Here is a 26,316-nt window from a genome sequence, read left to right as displayed (position 1 = left end):
TCATGTGTTTATATTGTGTATAAGGTTTGGGAAGTTTTCCCCAACAATTTCTTTGAATACTCTTTCTAGACCTTTACCCTTCTCTTTCCCTTCTGGGACACCAATGAGTCTTAAGTTTGGATGTTTTATTTTATCTATCGTATCCCTGAGATCTGTTTCAATTTTTTCAATTTTTTTCCCCATTCTTTCTTTCGTTCTTTCATTTTCTGTTCTGTGGACTTCTAGGACACTGAGACGTTGTTCACCTTCCTCTGATCTTGTATTGTGAATATCCAGAGTCTTTTTAATTTGGTCAACAGTTTCTTTTATTTTCATAAGATCTTCTATTTTTTTATTTACTCTTGCAATGTCTTCTTTATGCTCTTCTAGGGTCTTCTTTATGTCGCTTATATCCTGGGCCATGGTCTTCTTGATGTCCTTTAAATCCTTTGCCATGTTTTCATTCCTCGATTGTCGTTCTTTGATTAATTCTGCCAAGTACTGAGTCTCTTCCGATATCTTGATTTGTGTGTTTGGAGTTGGATTCTCCATATTGTCTGGTTTTATCATATGCATTAAGATTTTCTGTTGCTTTTGGCCTCTTGGCATTTGTTTTGCTTGATAGGGTTCTTTCAAGTTGTAAAAAAAAAAAGGATATTAATCTAATTTTTCAGAAACACAGTTTGGTGACGTACACTTTCTCTAACTAACCAGCAGATGGCATCTGTGAGTCACCTGTACCCCTCAAGTCAGTTCTCAACCTTGTTCCCATGGTGTGTGGGGAAATGATTCTTGTGGGGTTCAGTTGGAGAACTCAGTTTGGGTGTGTTGCTGGAGCCAACCGCCCTGAATGTGGGGTGTGTGTATGGGTGGCCAGGGAGGAAGGGCAGTTTTAATATTCAAACCCCCCAGGTTCGCGGAGATTCAAGGCAGCTGCAAGAGTCTAAGCCTTCGTTTCAGTTCAGCCCCAGACCCTCTCTCTTGCTGTCCCACAAACCACCGGACTTGGCATAACGTCCCTGGGTTCTCCGAGCGGCTCCCCACTCCCAGTCGCGATTCTCCAGGACCTCTGCCGAGCGAATGCCATGCTACGTCGCCAGTGTGCGCTGTCCCTCAATGGAAGCCCCGGGCTGTGCAGGGGCGCTCTCAGCCTGAAGCAAAGATGGCCGAACGGGGCGTCTCAATCCCCCCTCCTCGCACAGTTCCTCCTTCTCAGCTCCGGGACAACTGGCGGGGCTCTGGGCTATGGGCACGGCCCCGGGCAGGAGTTTATCCAGCCCTCCGGGGTGCCAGCTGCTATCCGCAGGGTTTCTTTCAGCTTCTGGCTCTCCCCTCCATTCCCCCGGCCCCTAGGGTATCTGCAGTGGACTATTCTCCAGGCCAGACACCGAGAGGCTGGCCGAGCCCCCTCTTGCTGTGTTTTACTGCGTGCTTCCCACTCCTGCAACTGCAGCCACTCCTGGGTTTTTCCCTTTTTTTTTTTTGAAAGAGCCAGTCGGTCTCCAAATGCCAAGCCTTGACTTCCCCACAACGCCACATGGCTGCGGGTCTTCCAGCCAGCTTACTCACTTGTTTCAGAATGCAGGCTCCTGGTTTCACCAAGTATATGGCCCCCGTGGAACTAACAGGCCTCATCCAGCTGGTACATTCCTGTAACTGGTATTCTGGGTCACTTTCTGGTTTTTATCTAGTGTTTTTCACAGAGGTGTTTTTTTGCCCTGTCTCACCTAGCCACCATCTTAGTTTCTCCCTACATTATTAATATGTTAGTTTTTAACTTTCTAAATGTATGTTTGTTTTCTCCGCAGTTAGATGAGGAGTCCTTACTGGTAGATACCTTTTTAAAATTATCAATTATCTGTGTTTCTAACATCATCTACATAGTGTTCGACATATGACGTATTTTCAGTACATTCTTTTTTAAAACTTATTGTTTTGAAATACTTTCAAACTTAAAGGACAATTAAAAAAATACTAGAACGGTGGCCGAGAGAGAGACCTGGGGAAGCGGGCCTGGGGAGTTCCGGGTCCCTCGAGGGCTGTCTCCTGCACTCAGCTGTCTGCTGCAGGCCCGCGCAGGAGAAGCCTAGCATCTGGGTTAAGAAAACAGGCTTTGAAGTCAGAAAAACCTGAGTTTGAGACCCAGCTCTGCGGCTTACCAATTGATGATGGAGTTCATTAATAGGCAATGACCCATTACTACAAACATAACGGCTTCTGTGAAACATCTCAGGATTTTTCAGTAGAGGCTTCCCAGTGACAGTGTGCCAGTCAGATCCATCATAATAAAGCTCGGTAAGCCTGTTACTCCACTAGGAAAGCAGGTAGAAAGCCAGGAACTGCGTGGACTGGACACCGCAGAGCAGTTTGACTTTGGGCATACTTCATACAACACTCGTGAACACGTCAAACTGCTGAGATCAGCGAAATCTACTGGGAGCTTCCCTACACAGCCCAGCAGCCCAGAACCGCCCTGGGGGGAAGGCACTCACCTGTGACGTAGCACAATCATCCCTCAACAGAGGACCAGGGAGTGCACGGCCTGGAAGAGGGACCAACTTGCAAGTCTCAGGGGCCTTACGCCAATACCAAGGACTTGTGGGTCAGTGGCAGAGACAAACTGTGGCAGGACTGAACTAAGGATTAGACTATTGCAGCAGCTTTAAAACTCCAGGAACACCAGGGAGATTTGATTGTTAGAGCCACCCCCATCCCTGACCGCCCAGACACACTCTCCGTATACAGAGCGGGCAACACCAACTACACACGCAAGCTTGGTACACCAATTGGACCCCACAAGACTCACCCCCCCACTCACCACAAAGGCTAAGCAGGGGAGAACTGGCTTGTGGAGAACAGGTGGCTCGTGGACGCCCCCTGCTGGTTAGAGAAAGTGTACTCCACGAAGCTGTAGATCTGATAAATTAGAGATAAGGACTTCAATTGGTCTACAAATCCTAAAAGAACCCTATCAAGTTCAGCAAATGCCAAGAGGCCAAAAACTACAGAAAATTCTAAAGCATATGAAAAAACTGAACGATATGGATAACCCAAGCCCAAGCACCCAAATCAAAATGTCAGAAGAGACACAGTACCTAGAGCACCTAATCAAAGAACTAAAGATGAACAATGAGACCATATTACGGGATACAAAGGATATCAAGAACACCCTGGAAGAGCATAAACAAGACATTGCAAGACTAAATAAAAAAATAGATGACCTTATGGAAATTAAAGAAACTGTTGACCAAATTAAAAAGATTCTGGACACTCATAGTACAAGACTAGAGGAAGTTGAACAACGAATCAGTGACCTGGAAGATGATAGAATGGAAAATGAAAGCACAAAAGGAAGAATGGGGAAAAAAATAAAAAAAATTGAGATGGGCCTCAGGGATACGATAGATAATATAAAACGTCCAAATACAAGGCTTGTTGGTGTTCCAGAAGGGGAAGAAAAGGGTAAAGGTCCAGGAAGAGTATTCAAAGAAATAAATACACAAATAAATACACAAATCATAAATGCCCAGCGAACTCCAAATAGATTAAATCCAAATAAACCCACTCCGAGACATATTCTGATCACATTGTCAAACATGGAAGAGAAGGAGCAAGTTCTGAAAGCAGCAAGAGAAAAGCAATTCACCACATACAAAGGAAACAGCATAAGACTAAGTAGTGACTACTCAGCGGCCACCATGGAGGCGAGTAGGCAGTGGCATGATATTATTTAAAATTCTGAGAGAGAAAAATTTCCAACCAAGAATACTTTATTCAGCAAAGCTCTCCTTCAAATTTGAGGGAGAGCTTAAATTTTTCACAGACAAACAAATGCTGAGAGAATTTGCTAACAAGAGACCTGCCCTACTGGAGATACTAAAGGGAGCCCTACAGAGAGACAAACAAAGAAAGGAGAGACAGACTTGGAGAAAGGTTCAGTACTAAAGAGATTCGGTATGGGTACATTAAAGGATATTAATAGAGAGAGGGAAAAATATATATGACAAACATAAACCAAAGGATAAGATGGCTGATTCAAGAAATGCCTTCACGGTTGTAACGGTGAATGTAAATGGATTAATCTCCCCAATTTAAAGATATAGATTTGCAGAATGGATTAAAAATACTTTTAAACATACTTTTCTAGTGCTCATGGAACTTTCTCCAGAATAGATCATATGCTGGGACATAAAAAAAGCCTCAATAAATTTAAAAAGATTGAAATTATTCAAAGCACATTCTCTGACCACAATGGAATACAATTAGAAGTCAATAACTATCAGAGACTTAGAAAATTCACAAATACCTGGAGGTTAAACAGCACACTCCTAAACAATCAGTGGGTTAACGAAGAAATAGCAAGGGAAATTGCTAAATATATAGAGACGAATGAAAATGAGAACACAACATACCAAAACCTATGCAATGCAGCAGAAGCAGTACTGAGGGGGAAATTTATAGCACTAAACGCATATATTAAAAAGGAAGAAAGAGCCAAAATAAAAGAACTAATGGATCAACGGCAGAAGCTATAAAATGAACAGCAAACCAATCCTAAACCAAGTAGAGGAAAAGAAATAGCAAAGATTAAAGCAGAAATAAATGACATAGAGAATAAACAAACAATAGAGAGGATAAATATCACCAAAAGTTGGTTCTTTGAGAAGATCAATAAGATTGACAAGCCCCTAGCTAGACTGACAAAATCAAAAAGAGAGAAGACCCATATAAACAAAATAATGAATGAAAATGGTGACATAACTGCAGATCCTGAAGAAATTAAAAAAATTAAAAGAGGATAATAATGAACAACTGTATGGCAACAAACTGGATAATGTAGAGGAAATGGACAATTTCCTGGAAACATATGAACAACCTAGACTGACCAGAGAAGAAACAGAAGACCTCAACCAACCCATCACAAGCAAAGAGATCCAATCAGTCATCAAAAATCTTCCCACAAATAAATGCCCAGGGCCAGGTGGCTTCGCAGGGGAATTCTACCAAACTTTCCAGAAAGAACGGACACCAATCTTACTCAAACTCTTTCAAAACATTGAAGAAAATGGAACACTACCTAACTCATTTTATGAAGCTAACATCAATCTAATACCAAAACCAGGCAAAGATGCTACAAAAAAGGAAAACTACCGGCCAATCTCCCTAATGAATATAGATGCAAAAATCCTCAACAAAATACTTGCAAATCGAATCCAAAGACACATCAAAAAAATCATACACCATGACCAAGTGGGGTTCATTCCAGGCACGGAAGGATGGTTCATCATAAGAAAATCAATCAATGTATTACAACACATTAACAATTCCAAAGGGAAAAATCAAATGATGATCTCGATAGATGCTGAAAAATCATTTGACAAAATCCAACATCCGTTTTTGGTAAAAACACTTCAGAAGGTAGGAATGGAAGGAAACTTCCTCAACATGATGAAGAGCATATATGAAAAACCCACAGCCAGCATAGTACTCAATGGTGAGAGACTGAAAGCCTTCCCTCTAAGATCAGGAACAAGACAAGGATGCCCGCTGTCACCACTGTTATTCAACATTGTGCTGGAAGTGCTAGCCAGGGCAATCCGGCAAGACAAAGAAATAAAGGGCATCCAAATTGGAAAGGAAGAAGTAAAACTGTCATTGTTTGCAGATGATATGATCTTATATCTGGAAAACCCTGAGAAATCAATGATACAGCTACTAGAGCTAATAAACAAATTTAGCAAAGTAGCGGGATACAGGATTAATGCACACAAGTCAGTAATGTTTCTATATGCTAGAAATGAACAAACTGAAGAGACACTCAAGAAAAAGATACCATTTTCAATAGCAACTAAAAGAATCAAGTACCTAGGAATAAACTTAACCAAAGATGTAAAGGACCTATACAAAGAAAACTACATAACTCTACTAAAAGAAATAGAAGGGGACCTTCAAAGATGGAAAAATATTCCATGTTCATGGATAGGAAGGCTAAATGTCCTTACAATGTCAATTCTACCCAAACTCATCTACAGATTCAGTGCAATCCCAATCAAAATTCCAACAACCTACTTTGCAGACTTGGAAAAGCTAGTTATCAAATTTATTTGGAAAGGGAAGATGCCTCGAATTGCTAAAGACACTCTAAAAAAGAAAAACCAAGTGGGAGGACTTACACTCCCTGACTTTGAAGCTTATTATAAAGCCACTGTTGTCAAAACAGCATGGTACTGGCACAAAGATAGACATATAGATCAATGGAATCGAATTGAGAATTTGGAGATACACCCCCGGATCTATGGCCGACTGATCTTTGATAAGGCCCCCAAATTCACTGAACTGAGTCATAATGGTCTTTTCAACAAATGGGGCTGGGAGAGTTGGATATCCATATCCAAAAGAATGAAAGAGGACCCCTACCTCACACCCTACACAAAAATTAACTCAAAATGGACCAAAGCTCTCAATATAAAAGAAAGTACCATAAAACTCCTAGAAGATAATGTAGGGAAACATCTTCAAGGCCTTGTATTAGGCGGCCACTTCCTAGACTTTACACCCAAAGCACAAGCAACAAAAGAGAAAATAGATAAATGGGAACTCCTCAAGCTTAGAAGTTTCTGCACCTCAAAGGAATTTCTCAAAAAGGTAAAGAGGCAGCCAACTCAATGGGAAAAAATTTTTGGAAACCATGTATCTGACAAAAGACTGATATCTTGCATATACAAAGAAATCCTACAACTCAATGACAGTAGTACAGACAGCCCAATTATAAAATGGGCAAAAGATATGAAAAGACGGTTCTCTGAAGAGGAAATACAAATGGCCAAGAAACACATGAGAAAATGTTCAGCTTCACTAGCTATTAGAGAGATGCAAATTAAGACCACAATGAGATACCATGTCACGCCAGTTAGAATGGCTGCCATTAAACAAACAGGAAACTACAAATGCTGGAGGGGATGTGGAGAAGTTGGAACTCTTATTCATTGTTGGTGGGACTGTATAATGGTTCAGCCACTCTGGAAGTCAGTCTGGCAGTTCCTTAGAAAACTAGATATAGAGTTACCGTTTGATCCAGCGATTGCACTTTTCTGTATATACCTGGAAGATCAGAAAGCAGTGACACGAACAGATACCTGCATGCCAATGTTCACAGCAGCATTATTCACAATTGCCAAGAGATGGAAATAACCCAAATGTCCTTCAGCAGATGAGTGGATAAATAAAATGTGGTATATACACACGATGGAATACTACGCGGCAGTAAGAAGGAACGATCTCGTGAAACATATGAAAACATGGATGAACCTTGGAGACATAATGCTGAGCGAAATAAGCCAGGCACAAAAAGAGAAATATTATATGCTACCACTAATGTGAACACTGAAAAATGTAAAACAAATGGTTTATAATGTAGAATGTAGGAGAACTAGTGATAGAGAGCAATTAAGGAAGGGGGAACCATAATCCAAGAAGAACAGATAAGCTATCTAATGTTCTGGGGATGCCCAGGAATGACTATGGTCTGTTAATTTCTGATGGATATAGTAGGAACAAGTTCACAGAAATGTTGCTATATTATGTAACTTTCTTGGGGTAAAGTAGGAACATGTTGGAAGTTAAGCAGTTATCTTAGGTTAGTTGTCTTTTTCTTACTCCCTTGTTATGGTCTCTTTGAAATGTTCTTTTATTGTATGTTTTTTTTTAAATTATTTTTTTTATTTTTTTATTTTTCCTACAGTTGGTTTAAAAAAAAAAACCAAAAAAACAAGGAAAAAATATGTAGAGCCCCCTTGAGGAGCCTGTGGAGAATGCAGGGGTATTGGCCTACCCCACCTCGATGGTTGTTAACATGACCACAGACATAGGGGACTGGTTGTTTGATGGGGTTGAGCCCTCTACCACAGGATTTACCCTTGGGAAGACTGTTGCTTCAAAGGAGAGGCTAGGCCTCCTTATAATTGTGTCTAAGAGCCTCCTCTCAAATACCTCTTTGTTGCTCAGATGTGGCCTTCTCTTTCTACCTAAGCCAACGTGAAAGGTGAAATCACTGCCCTGTCCCCTACGTGGGATCAGACACCCAGGGGAGTGAATCTCCCTGGCAACGTGGAATATGACTCCCAGGGAGGAATGTAGGCCCGGCATCGTGGGATGGAGAACATCTTCTTGACCAAAAGGGGGATATGAAAGGAAATGAAATAAGCTTCAGTGGCAGAGAGATTCCAAAAGAAGCTGAGAGGTCACTCTGGTGGGCATTCTCACGCACAATTTAGACAACCCTTTTTAGGTTCTAAAGAATTGGGGTAGCTGGTGGTAGATACCTGAAACTATCAAACTACAACCCAGAAGCCATGAATCTTGAAGACAATTGTATAAAAATGTAGCTTATGAGGGGTGACAATGGGATTGGGAAAGCCATATGGACCACACTCCCCTTTGTCTAGTTTATGGATGGATGAGTAGAAAAGTAGGGTAAACAAACAAACAAGCAAACAGACAAAGGCACCCAGTGTTCTTTTTTACTTTAATTTCTCTTTTTCACTTTAATTATTATTCTTGTTATTTTTGTGTGTGTTCTAATGAAGGTGTCAGGGATTGATTTAGGTGATGAATGTACCACTATGTAATGGTACTGTGAATGATCGGATGTACGATTTGTTTTGTGTGACTGCATGGTATGTGAATATATCTCAATAAAATGAAGATTTAAAAAAAATATATGTTAGAAACCCCATATTGAGAACTCCAACATACCGTCCCCCCAGATACCCAGATCCACCAATTTTAATGTTTTGCCTTATTTGCCATATCATTCCATCTGTCTATCCATCCGTCTCTCTATTTATCAATCCATTTTTCTGAACACTTGAGTATGAGTTGTACACATCGTGTTTCTTGTATACTTAATACTGCCATGTACATTTCCTAAAAATAAGGATATTCACCTATGTGACTACCTTAAGTATAGCCAATTCAAGAAATCTAGCATTTTTATAAAGCTTGCCATCTATATTCTGCTTTTTCTATATGTTTAATAATGTCCCTTCAAGCCTTTTCCTCCCCTGTTAGATCCCATCCAGGATCATCTATTGCATTTAAGTATCATCATCTCTTTAGTTCCTCTTTTTTTATTTTAACTGTGGAAACGTATATACAACACAGACTTTCCCATCTCAACCACTCCCAAGCATACCATGCAATGGGTTTAATCACATTCATAACACTGCAGTACCTTCATCAATTTTTTTTTGCAGTTTTTTATTGTGAAATATAACATATATAAAGAAAAGTAATAACTTTCAAGGTATGAATTAGCAAGTAGGGAGCAAATTTCAAAGAATATTATGGGTTACAATTCCATCATGCAGTTATTTCCTTCTAGCTAGCTATTCTAGTACCCTAGAAACTAATACATAGATATATAAACATTCAATATTTGTAGTCCTTTCTTATCTTGTCAGTTGTTACCCCTCTCTCTCTGTTTGATCACTTTCTCAATCTTCAGGGCTATCAGTGTGCCAGTTTGAATATATTGTATCCCCCAACCGCCATTATCTTTGATGTAATCTTGTGTGGGCAGATGTTATCAGTGTTATTAGATTGTAATTCTTTCAGTGTTTCTGTGGAGATGCACCCCACCCAACTGTGGGTGATGACACTAATTGGATAATTTCCATGGAGTGTTGGCCCGCCCATTGGGTGGGCCTTGATCATTGAAACCATATAAATGAGCTGACGGGCAGAGGGAACTCAGTGCAGCTGAGAGTGACATTTTGAAGAGGAGCTGTAGCCAAAAGGGACACTTTGAAGAAAGCACAGGAGCTGCAGGTGAAAGACATTTTGAAGACACCCATTGGAAGCAGACTCTTGCTCTGGAGAAGCTAAGAGAGGACAGATATCCCAAGTGCAACTAAGAGTGACATTTTTGAGGAACTGCAACCTAGAGAGGAATGTCATGGGAGAAAGCCATTTTGAAACCAGAACTTTGGAGCAGACGCCAGCCACGTGCCTTCCCAGCTAATAGACATTTTCCGGACACCATTGGCCATCCTCCAGTGAAGGTACCCGACTGCTGATGTTACCTTGGACACTTTGTGGCCTTAAGACTGTAACTGTGTAACCAAATAAACCCCCTTTTATAAAAGCCAATCCATCTCTGGTGTTTTGCATTCTGGCAGCATTAGCAAAGTAGAACAACCACCCTAACTTGTTCATATTGAAAAGGAGTGTTGACATTATGGGGAAGGGAGAGGAACCTGGTTGATGTTTTCGGAGAGGCTTTTGCCTCTGGGTTTTAGGACTTATCTGGCATAGGAACACTCTGGGGGCTATAAGTTTCTGAAAAGTAAACTGAGTGAGTAGAACTTTTATAGAGTCTCAGATAGGAATCTATATTTTCTTCAGTATTTTTAGGTCTACCGTTGGTTAGAGCTTGGCATACTGTGGGCATTTGGAATATCTAGCTGGAGCTTGCATAAGAGTAACCTCCAGGATAGCCTCTTGACTCCATTTGAAATCTCGTAGCCACTGAAACCTTATTTTGTTACCTTTCTTTTCCCCTTTTGGTCAAAAAGGCGTTCTGAATCCCTCTATACCAAGGCCAGATTCATTCCTGGGAGTTGTGTCGCACGTCGCTGGTGAGCTTCACTCCCCTGGGAGTCAAGTCCCATGTAGCGGGGAGGGTAATGAGTTTATTTTCAGGGTTCGGCTTAGAGAGAGAAAGGGCACATCTGAGCAACAAAAGGACTCTGGAGGTGACAACTAGGTGTAATTATAGGTAGGCTTAGCCTCTCTTTTACAGCCGTAAGTTTCACTAGAGCAAGCTTCAAGATTGAGTAGGGGGTTCCCTCATCACTTTTGATTACTAAAACTGCTATCTCCCCAGACAGAAGCCCTATACCCATTATGCGTTAACTCCCTACCTCCCCTGCCCCACTCCTGGCAACTTGAATTTCTATCTCTATGAGCTTGCATATTCTCCAATATTTTCTTTGTATTTACCATGAGGCTTAAATTTAACATCCTAAATCTATAACAATCTCATTTGCCAACTTAACTTCAATGGTATACATGAACTGTGTTCTTATACCCCTCTGTCCCTCCACCTTTATGTAGTTCTTAGCACAAACTACATATTTATGCATTACAAGTACAAAACTGTTCATTTATCGTTACATTTTATGCATTGCTTTTTAGGTCCTGGAGGAAGTAAAAAATGGAGTTACAAACCAAAAATAACAATAGTACTGATATTTATATTTACCGATATCATTATCTTTACCAGAGGTCTTTATTTCTTCATGTGGCTTCAGTCAACTGTCTAGTGTCTTTTTCTTTCAGCTTGCAGAACTCTCTTTAGAATTTCTTGTAGGGCTGGTCAAGTGGCGATGAAGTCCTTCAGCTTTTGTTTATCTGGGAATGTCTTAATCCCTCACTCATTTTCGAATGACCGTTTTGCCAGATATAGAATTCTTGGGTGGCAGTTTTTTGCTTTCAGCACTTTAAATATGTCATCCTCCTGCCTTCTTGCTTCATGGTTTCTGATGGGAAATAAGCATTTAATTTTATTGAGGTGCCCTCGTATGTGATATATTGCTTCTCTCTTGCGGCTTTCAGAATTCTCTAACTTTGGCATCTTATAATTTCATTATAGTATGCCACAGTGTATTTGGTTTTATCCTGTTTGAAGTTTGTTGAGTGTCTTGGATGTATATATTGATGTCTTTTGTTAACTTTAAGATGTCTTCATCCATTATTTCTTTGAATATTCTCTCTGCTTTGTCTCTCTTGCTTCTCCTTCTGGGACTCCCACAATGGTATATTGATATGCTTGATGGTTCCCGCAGGCCCTATTTACTTTTTTTTTTCATTTTTCTTCTTTCTGCTCCTCAGACTGAATGATTTTAATTGTCTTAATCTTCAAGTTCACTGATTCTTTCTTCTGCTATCTCCAATCTGCTGTTGACTCCCTCTAAGCAATTTGTAATTTCTATTGTTGTGGTCTTCAGCTCCATTTCATTCTTTTTCATAATTACCATCTCTCTGGATATTCTCTTTGTTCATCTAGTGTTTTCCTGATGTCCTTTAATTCTTTGTCCCATGTTTTCCTTTAGCTGTTTGAGCTTATTTAGGGCTATTTTAAAAACTCTTTGTCTGTTATGTCTCAGATCTGGAACTCCTTATTGATGGCCTCTGATGCTTTAATCTTCTCCTTTGCCTGGGCCATTGCTTCCTGTTTCTTTGTATATTTGGAAACCTGTTGTTGAAACCTGGACATTTTATGTTTTAATGTCTTATGTCTAGAGTTGAGTCTCTGAGGTTTCAGTTCCTTAAGCTTATATCCAGCTTGTATTATGACATAACTCATAATTTTCCTTGAATGCCTGGAGCTAACCAAAAAAGAAAAGAAAAGAAAAGGGAATGAAAACACCTTTCCCAGTCTTTGCAGATTGACCTATGCAAGTGCTCCCTTCAGGGTGTATCCATATAATGACTTTGGAGAATAGCTCCAGGCCAAAGTGTAGGGGCTGCCTTGATCCTTTCTGCACATGGGCATTGTCTTGGGCACGTGTATGTTGTCCTTGGAATTTCCCCATTTACATTTCCCCATCCTAATGTCCCCTCTTTCCTAGGAAACAGATACCTCACAGTCCTAGACACTGTACTGTATATCCTAGAGCCAGCAATCTCCTGCCACAGGCAGCACAACCTGACTGCTCTGTGGGCTGGATTCATAGAAGTAGATGTACCAAGTCTGGGGATATGAAAATTTTTATAGTTATTATATATATTGCTCTTCAAAATGATTTTACCAATTAATAAGGTCATTAAGAAGAAACAAAAGTGATGTCATTTTTAGGAGTTTTTATAACTTGTTTCTGACTTCTGCTTTTTTGTTCTGGATTTCTTTCAGATTCTTGTCTTTTACTTTTTGCGATGTCTCCTGGCTTTTGTGAGCTGTATTTGTGAACTTTACTTTTACAAGTGAGTATACATGTCTTGCTTCTAAAAGTGCTAAGAGGAAACCCAATATAACATAGATTATGTCTTTGATAGTTGAGACATTGTTTACAAATAGAAAACAATTTCTAGCTCCTTATGTTATATCTGAAGGGTGACTTGTTTGAAACAAACAGTTGGAGAATACTTCTAATTACCACTTTCTTTTCCTGAGGCTCATATATACCTGACTCCCGTATTATTAATTTTAATTCTGACTCCCATATTATTAATTTTAATTCTGCCCGTACATATCTAACTGATTCTTTACTTGGTAGGATTTAATAGAACCTTATTTTTAGCCCTAAAATATAGGCTCATGGTTTATCTCTTTTCCAAGAGCTTAGCTGGTAGGAGACTATGTCTAGTGTGGGACTCTGCTCTTATTTGCACCCAGTACATTGTCTTTCAAAAAGTAGCTATTGGTTGGTTAAATATTAGTGGAAGTTTTAAAAGTTTAAGTGTTGCAACCTTTTTTTACATGACAGCTAACAAACATTTTATTTTAATTAAGTTTTAAAAAGTATATGGATTTATGATCATTATTAAAAATCTTCCCACTGCAAAACAGCTAAAAATGTCAGATTAAAAAAAAATCTTTAACTTTGACTCTGGGTGGAGGGGAGGAGGAAAAAAAAAGCCAATGCCACCTCTGAGGATTGTAACTATATGTTGACATTTATATAGGTAGGAGCATGAATTCACATCACCCACATAGTCTCCAAAGCCCCAAGTTGAGAATTTATTTTAAATTGTTCTGCGTTGGTAGGGCCCCCAAGCATCTTGCAAAAGCAAATGTAAAATTTCTCTACAGAAGTGGACTCTTGATCCAGGTGTCAAAGAATTACCACAGATGAAATTCTAGTGAATAAGAGACTATAATAAAAATGAATCCATAGCATGGATGGGGAAAGATGTCATGAGTGAGAGCCAGCAGAAATAACAATCAGAAGAAAACTGATTTGCAAGACTTCATTTATTAGAAACTATTAAAATAATAACATAAAATAGGCATATTTAATATTTTTAAAGAAATAAAGGAGGGAATAGAAAACTTGATACATGTGACAACATAGATGAGCCTTGAAGATATTATAGATATTATGTTGAGTGAAATAAGCCAGACACAAAAGAACAAATGTAGTGTGATCTCACTTATATGAACAAAGCAGAATATGCAAATTCAGAAAGTCAGAAACTAGAATATAGGTCTCTAGCGCCCTGGTGAGGGTGGATAATGGTGAGTTAATGTTTAAATACAAGGAGTTTCTTTTTTTGGGGTGATGGAAAAGTTTTGACAATGGATGATGTTGATCAAGACACAATTTTGTGAATGTAATTAACACCATTGAATTGTATATTTGAAAGAGGATAAAATGGGAAATTTTAGGTTGTGCATATGTTACCAGAATTAAAAAACCCTCCGTAGAACTGTACAACACAAACAAGGAACCCTAATGTAAACTATGGACTATAGTAATAGTATAATTATAATAATATTTCATCAATTTTAACAAAAGTATCACACTACTAAATGTCATTAAGAAGTCAGTTCTACCCAAACTCATCTATAGATTCAATGCAATCCCAATCAAAATTCCAACAACCTACTTTGCAGATTTGGAAAAGCTAGTAAGCAAATTTATTTGGAAAAGGAAGATGCCTCAAATTGCTAAAGACACTCTAAAAAAGAAAAACTAAGTGGGAGGACTTACACTCCCTGACTTTGAAGCTTATTATAAAGCCACAGTTGTCAAAACAGCATGGTACTGGCACAAAGATAGACATATTGATCAATGAATTCGGAGATAGACCCCCAGATCTATGGCCAACTGATCTTTGATAAGGCCCCCAAAGCCTCTGAACTGGGACGTAACAGTCTTTTCAACAAATGGGGCTGGGAGAGTTGGACATCCATATCCAAAAGAATGAAAGAGGACCCCTACCTCACGCCCTACACAAAAATTAACTCAAAATGGACCAAAGATCTCAATATAAAAGAAAGTACCATAAAACTCCTAGAAGATAATGTAGGAAAACATCTTCAAGACCTTGTATTAGGCGGCCACTTCCTAGACTTTACACCCAAAGCACAAGCAACAAAAGAGAAAATAGATAAATGGGAACTCCTCAAGCTTAGAAGTTTCTGCACCTCAAAGGAATTTCTCAAAAAGGTAAAGAGGCAGCCATCTCAATGGGAAAAAATTTTTGGAAACCATGTATCTGACAAAAGACTGATATGTTGCATATACAAAGAAATCCTACAACTCAATGACAATAGTACAGACAGCCCAATTATAAAATGGGCAAAAGATATGAAAAGACAGTTCTCTGAAGAGGAAATACAAATGGCCAAGAAACACATGAAAAAATGTTCAGCTTCACTAGCTATTAGAGAGATGCAAATTAAGACCACAATGAGATACCATCTAACACCGGTTAGAATGGCTGCCATTAAACAAACAGGAAACTACAAATGCTGGAGGGGATGTGGAGAAATTGGAACTCTTATTCATTGTTGGTGGGACTGTATAATGGTTCAGCCACTCTGGAAGTCAGTCTGGCAGTTCCTTAGAAAACTAGATATAGAGTTACCATTCGATCCAGCTATTGCACTTCTCGGTATATACCCGGAAGATCGGAAAGCAGTGACACGAACAGATATCTGCACGCCAATGTTCATAGCAGCATTAGTCACAATTGCCAAGAGACGGAAACAACCCAAATGTCCTTCAACAGATGAGTGGATAAATAAAATGTGGTATATACACACGATGGAATACTACGCGGCAGTAAGAAGGAACGATCTCGTGAAACATATGACAACATGGATGAACCTTGAAGACAAAATGCTGAGCGAAATAAGCCAGGCACAAAAAGAGAAATATTATATGCTACCACTAATGTGAACTTTGAAAAATGTAAAACAAATGGTTTATAATGTAGAATGTAGGGGAACTAGCAGTAGAGAGCAATTAAGGAAGGGGGAACAATAATCCAAGAAGAACAGATAAGCTATTTAACGTTCTGGGGATGCCCAGGAATGACTATGGTCTGTTAATTTCTGATGGATATAGTAGGAACAAGTTCACAGAAATGTTGCTATATTATGTAACTTCCTTGGGGTAAAGTAGGAACATGTTGGAAGTTAAGCAGTTATCTTAGGTTAGTTGTCTTTTTCTTACTCCCTTGTTATGGTCTCTTTGAAATGTTCTTTTAGTGTATGTTTGTTTTCTTTTTAACTTTTTTTTTCATACAGTTGATTTAAAAAAGAAGGGAAAGTTAAAAAATAAAAAAAAAAGAAAAACAAGGAAAAAAAAAGATGTAGTGCCTCCTTGAGGAGCCTGTGGAGAATGCAGGGGTATTCGCCTACCCCACCTCCATGGTTGCTAACATGACCACAGACATAGGGGACTGGTGGTTTGATGGGTTGAGCCGTCTACCACAGGACTTGCCCTTGGGAAGACTGTTGCTGCAAAGGAAAGGCTAGGTCTCCCTATAATTGTGCCTAAGAGCCTCCTCCTGAATACCTCTTTGTTGCTCAGATGTGGCCCTCTCTCTCTAGCTAAGCCAACTTGGCAGGTGAAATCACTGCCCCCTCTATGTGGGATCTGACACCCAGGGGAGTGAATTTCCCTGGCAACGTGGAATATGACTCCTGGGGAGGAATCTGGACCCAGCATCGTGGGATGGAGAACATCTTCTTGCCCAGAAGGGGGATGTGAAAGGAAATGAAATCAGCTACAGGGGCAGAAAGATTCCAAAAGGAGCTGAGAGGTCACTCTGGTGGGCACTCTTATGCACAATATAGACAACCCGTTTTAGGTTCTAGTGAATTGGAGTAGCTAGCAGTAAATACCTGAAACTATCAAACTACAACCCAGAACCCATGAATCTTGAAGACGATTGTATAAAAATGTAGCTTATGAGGGGTGACAATGTGATTGGGAAAGTCATATGGACCACACTCTCCTTTGTCTAGTTTATGGATGGATGAGTAGAAAAATAGGGGAAGGAAACAAACAAACAAATGAACAAAGGCACCCAGTGTTCTTTTTTTACTTTAATTGCTCTTTTTCACCTTAATTATTATTCTTGTTATTTTTTTGTGTGTGGTAATGAAGGTGTCAGGGATTGATTTTGGTGATGAATGCACAACTATGTAATGGTACTGTGAACAATCAAATGTACACTTTGTTTTGTATGACTGCATGGTATGTGAATATATCTCAATAAAATGAATTTAAAAAAAGGTTGAAACTTGGAAAAAAAAAGTATCATACTAAAGTAGAATCTTAATAAAAGGGGAAACCGTGTGTATGAGACAGGGGTATATGGAACTTTCTGCATGATTTTTCTGTAGGCCTACAACTGCCCTAATAAAAAAATATTAAGAAAAAAATGTGAAAGAGTTGAAAGATCTAATATATATTTAATCACATTCTAGAAGGAGATGACAGAGAATGGGGAAAGGCAATCTTCAGGGAAATAATAGCTATTTTCCAAAATTGATGAAAGAAAAATGTTAATCCATAGATTCAGGAAGTCTAACATATCCCAAACTGGATAAGTAAAAAGAATTAATGAAACTGTGTATGTCACCAGGGACAAAGAGAAAGATCTTAAAAGTTGATAGAGAACTAGTAGAATACCTACAAAGCAATGTTAGGCAGTTAGATTGACAGATTTCTCAAACACCAGAAGGCAAAAAAAAAATCCTCAAATTATTGAGAGAAAATGACTGTCATCGTAAATTTGTATTCTCAGCTAAACCACCTTTTAAGATCAAGGGCTAACTACTAAAGATTGTTCAGACTAAAAATCAAAATAACCAACCATCCTAACAAACAAAAACATAAAATTTACCATTAATAGATTCTCACTAAAGGAACTTCTAAAGGGTATACTTAGAAACAAAATTATTTCGGAAGAAAGCTCTGAAGTGCAGTAAAGAAGGAACCCGAGCAAGAGAATAGTTAATACATGGATATATATGAACAAATATTGACCAAACGAAGCAACAAAAATATCTTAATGTTTAATTTGTGAGGTTAAAAAAACCCACAAGGAAGAACTAAAGGAACTAAAGGAGCTGTATAATTGCTTAAGTTTCAGAAACACTGACTTAGTAACCAGTAACATTTTGGTTTTTCTCCTGTTTTTTTTTTTTTTCCCCTGATAACTACTATTGAGCAGCTGTGTGCCAGGCAGTCTTCTAAGCACTTTGCTGTGCATTTTCTTCACAGAAACCTGAAATAGTGGGTATTATTATCCTCATTTTACAGATGAGGAATCGGACAGATTATGTTAAGTATCCAGGGTCCCACTGCTATTAAGTGGCAGAGCCAGAATTTGAGCCTGTGTCCATTTGGATCCAAAGCTTATTATATTTCTACTACATCATGTTGTTTTCCTGTTAATAGTAGACATAATCATAGCACATAAACTAGACATTTCCTTTTAGATAGAGAATAAGTATGTAAGGAATAAGAACGTTTGAGTTTCTTATCCACTTGAAATTGCTAACAAACCTGTTGAGGCAGTTCTGTGTTTGACTTTAGATCTGTAGGGTTATCTGTGATGCAGGCATGTTTTTGTCCTTTGATTTGAAATGTTTGTTCTTAAGATTTGCTATGCTAATAGCCTTTGTCTTTCTCTTAGGGCTGTGTGCAAGAAGTTTGGGCTGCATGTGAGTCGAATGATGCTAGCCTTCTTAGTTCTCAGCACTGGCATGTTTTGCTCATCATCAGGTAAGTAAAAGGGCAGATGAGGGCCTAACAAGTCCACAGATATTCTACACTTGAATTGAAAGGAAGCCCTTGTCAAAATGTAGGTTTTATTTGTATAAAATGTCAATAATTTGCAAAGCACTGTTGTCTACATTCTCTTGATTGACCTTGATTGAACTTTTTTGTGCCTACAAATCGTGCTCATGATGGTTCTTTTTCCTACCCATTATTTGAGATGTATTCTGTAGTGGTGTGCATCTTCTGTTGGGCTCTTAAAATAAGTTTCTAGATATTTAGAATAAAAACGTTACTCTAAAGTGATGTCTCTCAAACTGTGCTGCCATTGAACAGTTGTGTTCCATGAACTGAGCCTGCTGCCAAAATTGAGTAGAGGTAATCTGCTCACAATTCTCCAGAAAAATTGTTACTAGATATAATTATCTCAATTTTAATTTCTGCTTGTGTGTATACCAGAATCTAATATACACACAAAATGGTATCTAGCACAAAATTCTATATTAACTTTCCTTTGTCGAAAATAACAAAATTAATGTTGTTCTCTAGGGACTTCAGGGCTCCAACCTCTGAATAACTTTGAGATCCACTGTCTGAAATGAGACTGTACTCTACCCTTTCAGCTGAGAGAGACCTAAGATTCCTCTGTTAGCTTTGTGCTCTGTGTTGGCATCAGCTTTGGATGTCATCAGTATTTAAATTTAGCTGTGAAGGTTGCATCTCACTTCTTTTTTTTTTTTTTTTAGTTAATTTGCCACAACTAAAATTGATTTTTATGATGGGCAATACCTGAAATTGTATTTACTTTTGTAATCTCAGTTGAGCATGTTAAGACACAGATAAGTTGAAGGCTTCTTTTGGTATAGAGCCTCTGAATCCCCTACTGAGTTTCTGAAATCATACTACGTATTCATTGTGGTTCTTGTTGGAGTTGGTGCTACTTTTTCTTCCCTAATGCTATGTAAAGAGGCCTTACGCAGCAGGACAGGCAGAATTTTTTTGTGAGCAGCCTTATGACAGTAATTTTTTGCAGTCGCTAGAAATACAAATAGACTACTTTTATTAGACTCTTTGGTCCAGTGTTACTATTAACAGAGACCTTGGAAGTACTGAGGTCTTGCTGTGTCCAACAAGAAGATTATGCTAGAGGGAAATAATTAGAAGCTTAACTAAAAGCCAATCTGTGTCAGTCACTGCAGGATACAAAGTTATGCTATCATCCAACTTTTAGCTCTTGAGAAAACTTCCTAGAAGACCTTTGGGTTTATAGTTTAGGACCGGGACCTTGTCAGAAAACCATCAAAAGATAAGATTTATCAGAGATAGATTGGTCATCAATGGCTCTAAGACATTGAAGTATATTCCCTGTCTGGAACTATATCCTGGGGGTATTCCAGGAGAACCTGGAACCTGGAATCTGTAAGTTTTGGATTTGAGGTATAGGCCAGGAAAGGAATGACATGGTTAGTGTTATATACTAGGGGCCCTGCAAAACAGGAGTGAGAAAATGATAAAAATCATTGAACTTCATTTTTTTTGAAAAGCACCACACCACATTACTGCCCACTTTTTTTTTTTTAAATATCATTTGGTATCTTTTTTATTTTTTTAATTCATTTTATTGAGATATATTCACATACCATGCAGTCATACAAAACAAAGCATACATTCAGTTGTTCACAGTACCATTATAATGTTGTGCATTCACCACCAAAATTAATTTTTGACATTTTCATTACCACACACACACAAAAAAAATAAGAATAAAAATTAAAGTGAAAAAGAACAATTAAAGTAAAAAAGAATACCGGGTGCCCTTTTTTTTTCTGTTTTTTTCCTTCCCCCATTTTTCTACTCATCCATCCATAAACTAGACAAAGGGGAGTGTGGTCCATATGGCTTTCCCAATCACATTGTCACCCCTCATAAGCTACATTTTTATACAATCGTCTTCAAGATTCATGGGTTCTGGGTTGTAGTTTGATAGTTTCAGGTATTTGCTGCTAGCTATTCCAATTCATTAGAATCTAAAAAGGGTTGCTATATTGTGGGTAAGAGTGCCCACCAGAGTGACCTCTTGGCTCCTTTTGGAATCTCTGCTACTGTAGCTTATTTCATTTCCTTTCACATCCCTCTTTTGGTCAAGAAGATGTTCTCCATCCCACGATGCTGGGTCCAGATTCCTCCCCGGGAGTCATATTCCACATTGCCAGGGAAATTCACTCCCCTGGGTGTCAGATCCCACATAGAGGGGGAGGGCAGTGATTTCACCTGCCAAGTTGGCTTAGCTAGAGAGAGAGGGCCACATCTGAGCAACAAAGAGGTATTCAGGAGGAGGCTCTTAGGCACAATTATAGGGAGGCCTAGCCTTTCCTTTGCAGCAACAGTCTTCCCAAGAGCAAGTCCTATGGTAGAGTACTGTGCACTTCTAATGTAGCACTGTACAAAATATGTTCCTGGTTATTGATGTTTTGCAATGTAGGTAGATTTTTAGTAATTGATTCCTAATGAATCAAACTATTTTTTCCTTCCCCCCTTTTTTTTCATTTCTTTACTGTTGCAGCATTTCTTCCTAGTAGCTTCTGCATGTATACTACATTGATAGCTATGACTGGATGGTATATGGACAAGACTTCCATCGCTGTGCTGGGAGTAGCATCTGGTGCTATCTTAGGCTGGCCATTCAGTGCGGCTCTTGGGTAAGAAACTGACATAATTCCTCTCCCTCCTATCACTGGTGTATATTATATCTTAATGTTAGGTTATCTCCATATTTTCTGGATAGGACCTAAAGTTATAGGAATTAGTTAAGCCTACAGAGGACCCGGGAAATGGAAGAATATTTCTTTTAGTGCTTATTATTATGATTAATTCTAGTAAGACAGTGATTATTAAGCATCTGCTATATGTTAAGCATTGCTAAATCCTTTATAAACTTTATTCCTAAATCTTGCAACAATTCCGCAAGAAAAATACAATTATTAGCGTTTTATAAATGAGGAAGTAGACTCTGAAAGGTGGAGTAACTTGCCTTGAGATAGGCTTGCTTTTAAATCCAGTTCTTTCTGGCTCTAAAGCTGATGCTTTTTCTATACTTCACCACCATGTGCTGTGCCATTTTCCCAGTCACCCAGGCTTGAAATCTGAGTCTTCCTTCAATCCTCCTCTGTTCTTGCCTCTAGCATTTTTTCTCCAAGTTCCATGGTATTTTCATCCCTTTGTACTCTTTGTTCCCATATGTTGCCTGCAAGACTAAAATATTTTCTTTCGGGCCCTTTACGTAAAAAGTTTTCCAACCCCTGCTCTGTGAAATCCTGACTCTGATATGCATACAAGGACTTGCATGATCCTCCCTCTATTTGCCTCTCCAGCCTTTTTGTCAGTTTCTCCATTCCTTTCATTCTCTGCTCCATCTAATTGAACTTCATTGAGTTCCCACAAGACTTCTGGGTGGCTCATTTTGATTATTGGTGTCTTAAGTGAGATAAGTGATTGCAAGTTAACAAACAGTCATTCAGTTAGCAAACTGGTCATTAATTGAATACTTATTTTGGATTTGACATTGCTGATATTGTGATAAATAAGACAATCATGGTTCCTGTCCTTATGAAGTTGATATTTTAGTAAGAAAGAAAAACATGAATAAGTAAATGAATGTATGATGACTTACCAGAGGAGGAATACTGAGCCTAATGAAAACATAGCTAGTGGGATGCACAGAACTCTGATAGGTCCTGTGAAGAGATCAGCTCATTCTTGAGAAGACATCCTCTCACATACCAGCTTTCTTCCCTCACTATACTGGCAGAGTTATTCTCAGTTCAGCATGAGGTATATGGTGAATCTGACCTGTTTGAGTGTATTCTCTGTAAGTATTTAATTTAACCCCCCACTTTCTGTTTCTCTGTTAAATAGTTTACCTATTGCCTTTGATTTGCTGGTCATGAAACACAGGTGGAAGAGTTTCTTTCACTGGTCACTGGTGGCCCTAATACTCTTTCTGGTGAGTTTTATTTTTTCCTCATTTTGTTCTAAAATCATAGTGAAAGCAAGTTCTGATGTAGGAAAGAGAACATTAGGAGTTCATTCTGAGGTGTATCCTTTGAACATTGTGAGAATGTTTCCAGAGCAAAACCCTACAATTGCTAATATATTTTCTACTCTGTTTTAGGTGCCTGTGGTGGTCATTGACAGCTACTATTATGGGAAGTTGGTGATTGCACCACTCAACATTGTTTTGTATAATGTCTTTACTCCTCATGGACCTGATCTTTATGGTAAGGCTCTAGGAAATTGGGGGAAGAGTTAGGAGATAGCTTAATTTGTCTGAGCTTCAAAATTTAAATTTAATTGCCTCATTTAATCAAATATAACATTTCTTTGCTAGTGATGTTTTATTTAAAAATAGAATGGCATTTGAATATGTCACAGTGATGACATGTTGTAGCCACTCATATATTTATTTCTCCTTGATTAATGTATACTATTCAGATATTGTTGTCACTTATTCCAGATTTCAGAGTTTTAAAGACTCTGTCAGTGATGTCAAGATTTTGATACTATTTTTTTAAATTAAAAGTTACCTTTTTCTCTTCCTATGAAAAAATCTATATAACAAAAAGAAGAAAATAAAAATGCCCATAATGCCGTCATCTCCAGATAACTATTTTTAATATCTTACAGTTTGTTCCTCCAGACATTTTCTGTACATATACACATTTGATAATACTTTTTTTTTTTAACATCAATATCAATATCAGCATTATGGGAGAAAGTTTGGAAAATCTGCAGACAAAATGTAGCAAGTGGGCTGAGGTCAGCCTGGGAAGGTATGTAGTTTGGCCAGCTTAGGGTTAAGAGAAAAACAAATTGAATGCTATTAGTTTGAGGACATCTTCTCCAGTTGACCATCATCCCCACCCCTCTCCTGATGTCTTTCACTCAGCCAGCACTTGAGCTGTTTTATATGGCCCCTATAAGCGTTTGAATTTGTGGCCGAGAAGGAATTGTTGCAGAGGGATGAGATGGAGATCAGGTCAGGAATAGTTGTAGCCAAGTCAGTAAATATTTTATGAGAGAGATAGTTTTATGTTAAAATAAGTATAGTTTCATTTACCTTAATCTTTTGAAGGTCTTGGAGCATTCTGTATATGCGATTGTCTTGGGATTCTGCTATGAAGCAGATTAATATCCTTGTTGGTGCCTCTTGTAAACTTAAGACTTGCCAATATCTTTGTCCATAATTTATCTGTGCCATTTTGGCAATAGAACCAATAGATTGAATGAGGAAATTTAAAGTGAGAATATGAATGGGATTTAATTTGGCCTCCTGGAATTTGGGGAATTTTGTCATTTTAAATGGTAAGTAATAGGTCAAGATAAGCAAAGTTTTTTGCTAAGTGAAGAATCTTTAAAAGATTTCCTTATAGCTCCAAGATCCCCAAGGAAGTGAGAGCAAGTCCCAATTTTGCTTTTTTGCCTAAATGTCTAGTCTTCGCCTCTAGATGTCTCTCTTTAGCTAGGGAGAGTGTGTATGCTTTTAATTTTTTTTTGCTTGAGTTTACCTGCAAATTTTCATTTGATTCTACATGAAGATTCTCTTCTTAGACCCAGATTGCACATTAGAAATCAATTTACATGGAGCTTCCTAGAAACGTAATATCCATTCTGTATGGGTAAATAAATTGTGTTAATTTGAGTTTAATTTTGAAAAATTGTCATCACCTCCTTCATAAATACATTATTACATATTGATATTCTGACTATTTATAAAAACATCTGTGAGAGTATAGGGAAAATACATATTTTTTTGTAATCTGATTGAATCTAGAAGTATGAAGGTTGTTAGGAGGGGTAGGAAAGAAAGAATCAATTCTGATTTCTGTTTCTAGTTTGATAGTGGGTCAGGGGACCCTTATGGTAGGTCTTAGAACCCAACAGAGCAGTGACAAGTCTTTCCTTGGACATTAGAATTTACTGTTCATTTTGCAAGTGTTTTACTGGGAAGTCCTTGGGGCTTCTTTCTGCCCATTTTAATGAACCTAGAATAGCTTCATTTTGATATTTTAGATGTTCAGGAACTGATCACTTTCTTGGTGGTAGGAAAAGCTTTATTGGGACAGAGGGAATTGCCAGAGCAGGGCACAAATAGGACTGACGCAGTGCTCTGGTCAGCTGGACTTTGGGGACTTCTTCCTTGATGGTAGAATTTTTCTGCTTTTATCTCATCTTTGAATGTTTTCTGATTTCCATTCTTTGGAATGCAGAGAGAATACTTCTTCCATCTTAGGACTAGGTATTCTTTTATATTTTAGGCCTTCAATAAAGATTTGTCAAGAATGAATAAATGAATACTGGAGTATCCATCATGTTACATAGTGCCTTGATTGCTATTGTGTCCTAGAAATCTTTTGGTTAGACCTGGCTATGGTGCAAGTTGGGATTTTCTTGATACCAAGTAAGAAAAGTACTTTTTAAACCAAAAAATGCTTTATGACTGTTAGCTAATTTTATTGTAATTGGTGAGTCCATTTAGTAAATATCATAGATCTGTCATTTAATAGGTGCTTTGATGCTGTAAGATAATGCAGTGAGAGGCATTCTTTGTCAAAGTAACTCCAGTTCTTTACTGGCATGTTGGCACTATTTGGTGTTATTTTGACTATTTTGCAAGAATCTCCTCTGATCCATGTGCCTCATTATCTATGGTAGGCATATAGTTTCTTCTCTGAAAATTGAAAGTGCATAGTGCTGATAGATTTTGCCAGCATCTTTTAGGGTCATTTCTTATACATAAGAATAAGTCCATAAATACTTCTTGAATGAATGGACAAAGGAACTTCAGTTAAAGAAACATTATATAAATTGCTTTTGAGCACTTACCATATGGCCTCTGATAGAATTTGCAGTCTACTAAGGCTTCAGACATGAATAGATGAGTAGAGTACAATGTATTGTATGCTCCTGTGGAAAGATAGTAAGGGATTCATAGAAGAAGTTTACCTGGTGGAATCAGGAAAGTCTTCTTAGAGATGGTGGTCCTTGAGCTAAGTCAGGAAGGAAGAATAGGAGTTTGCCTTTTAGTAGACTCTTTAGGGAGATGCATTTCAGACAAATGAGGCAAAAAGATTGAATATTGAGTTCTTTTAAAAAATAGTATTTTTACAACATTAGCTGAACTTTACATAGAGACAAAGTAGGCATGAACAAGATAATTTCATTCTTTCCATCGTGACTATAATCATTAAATATTTACTCTGTCATTCCTGATTCTCAAAGGCACCTTTGTATACTTTCCTGGCTAGGAAATAGATATCAATGACACACACTCCAGACCAGAGCTCGAGTCCTTTCTTTGGAAGCTTGGGAAAGAAAAGGAATACTTTTTTACAACTATTAATTACAGTAATTTCTGTTTATTGAGTACCTGTTATATACAGGAATTTTGCACATGCCATCTCATTCCCCTCAATAACCCTGTGAGGTAGGTCTTATTTATTTTTATTCGCAGATAGGAAACTGAGGTAGAGATGGTGAGGAACTTTCCGCATAGTTAAATAAGTGGCAGAAATAGGGAAAGAATGCAGGGTTGTCT

General features: G+C 38.3%; 1 protein-coding gene across 2 annotated transcripts in view; it reads left to right on the top strand.

The window, feature by feature from the left end:
- Positions 1-26,316, top strand: part of ALG9 (ALG9 alpha-1,2-mannosyltransferase) — a 162,961-nt gene that overhangs the window by 16,338 nt on the left and 120,307 nt on the right. For both annotated transcript variants that reach the window (XM_037841407.1, XM_037841408.1), the window contains 5 exons: positions 12,893-12,963; positions 18,640-18,728; positions 21,286-21,421; positions 22,638-22,725; positions 22,894-22,999. In XM_037841407.1, the coding sequence (XP_037697335.1) occupies positions 12,893-12,963; positions 18,640-18,728; positions 21,286-21,421; positions 22,638-22,725; positions 22,894-22,999 (490 nt within the window). The remainder of the gene's footprint in view (positions 1-12,892; positions 12,964-18,639; positions 18,729-21,285; positions 21,422-22,637; positions 22,726-22,893; positions 23,000-26,316) is intronic.

Source organism: Choloepus didactylus, chromosome 6 (genome assembly GCF_015220235.1).
Source record: "Choloepus didactylus isolate mChoDid1 chromosome 6, mChoDid1.pri, whole genome shotgun sequence".
NCBI classification, from domain to species: domain Eukaryota; kingdom Metazoa; phylum Chordata; class Mammalia; order Pilosa; family Megalonychidae; genus Choloepus; species Choloepus didactylus.
The sequence above is the reverse complement of the archived record's forward strand: the minus strand, read 5'-3'. Positions and strand labels throughout refer to the sequence as shown.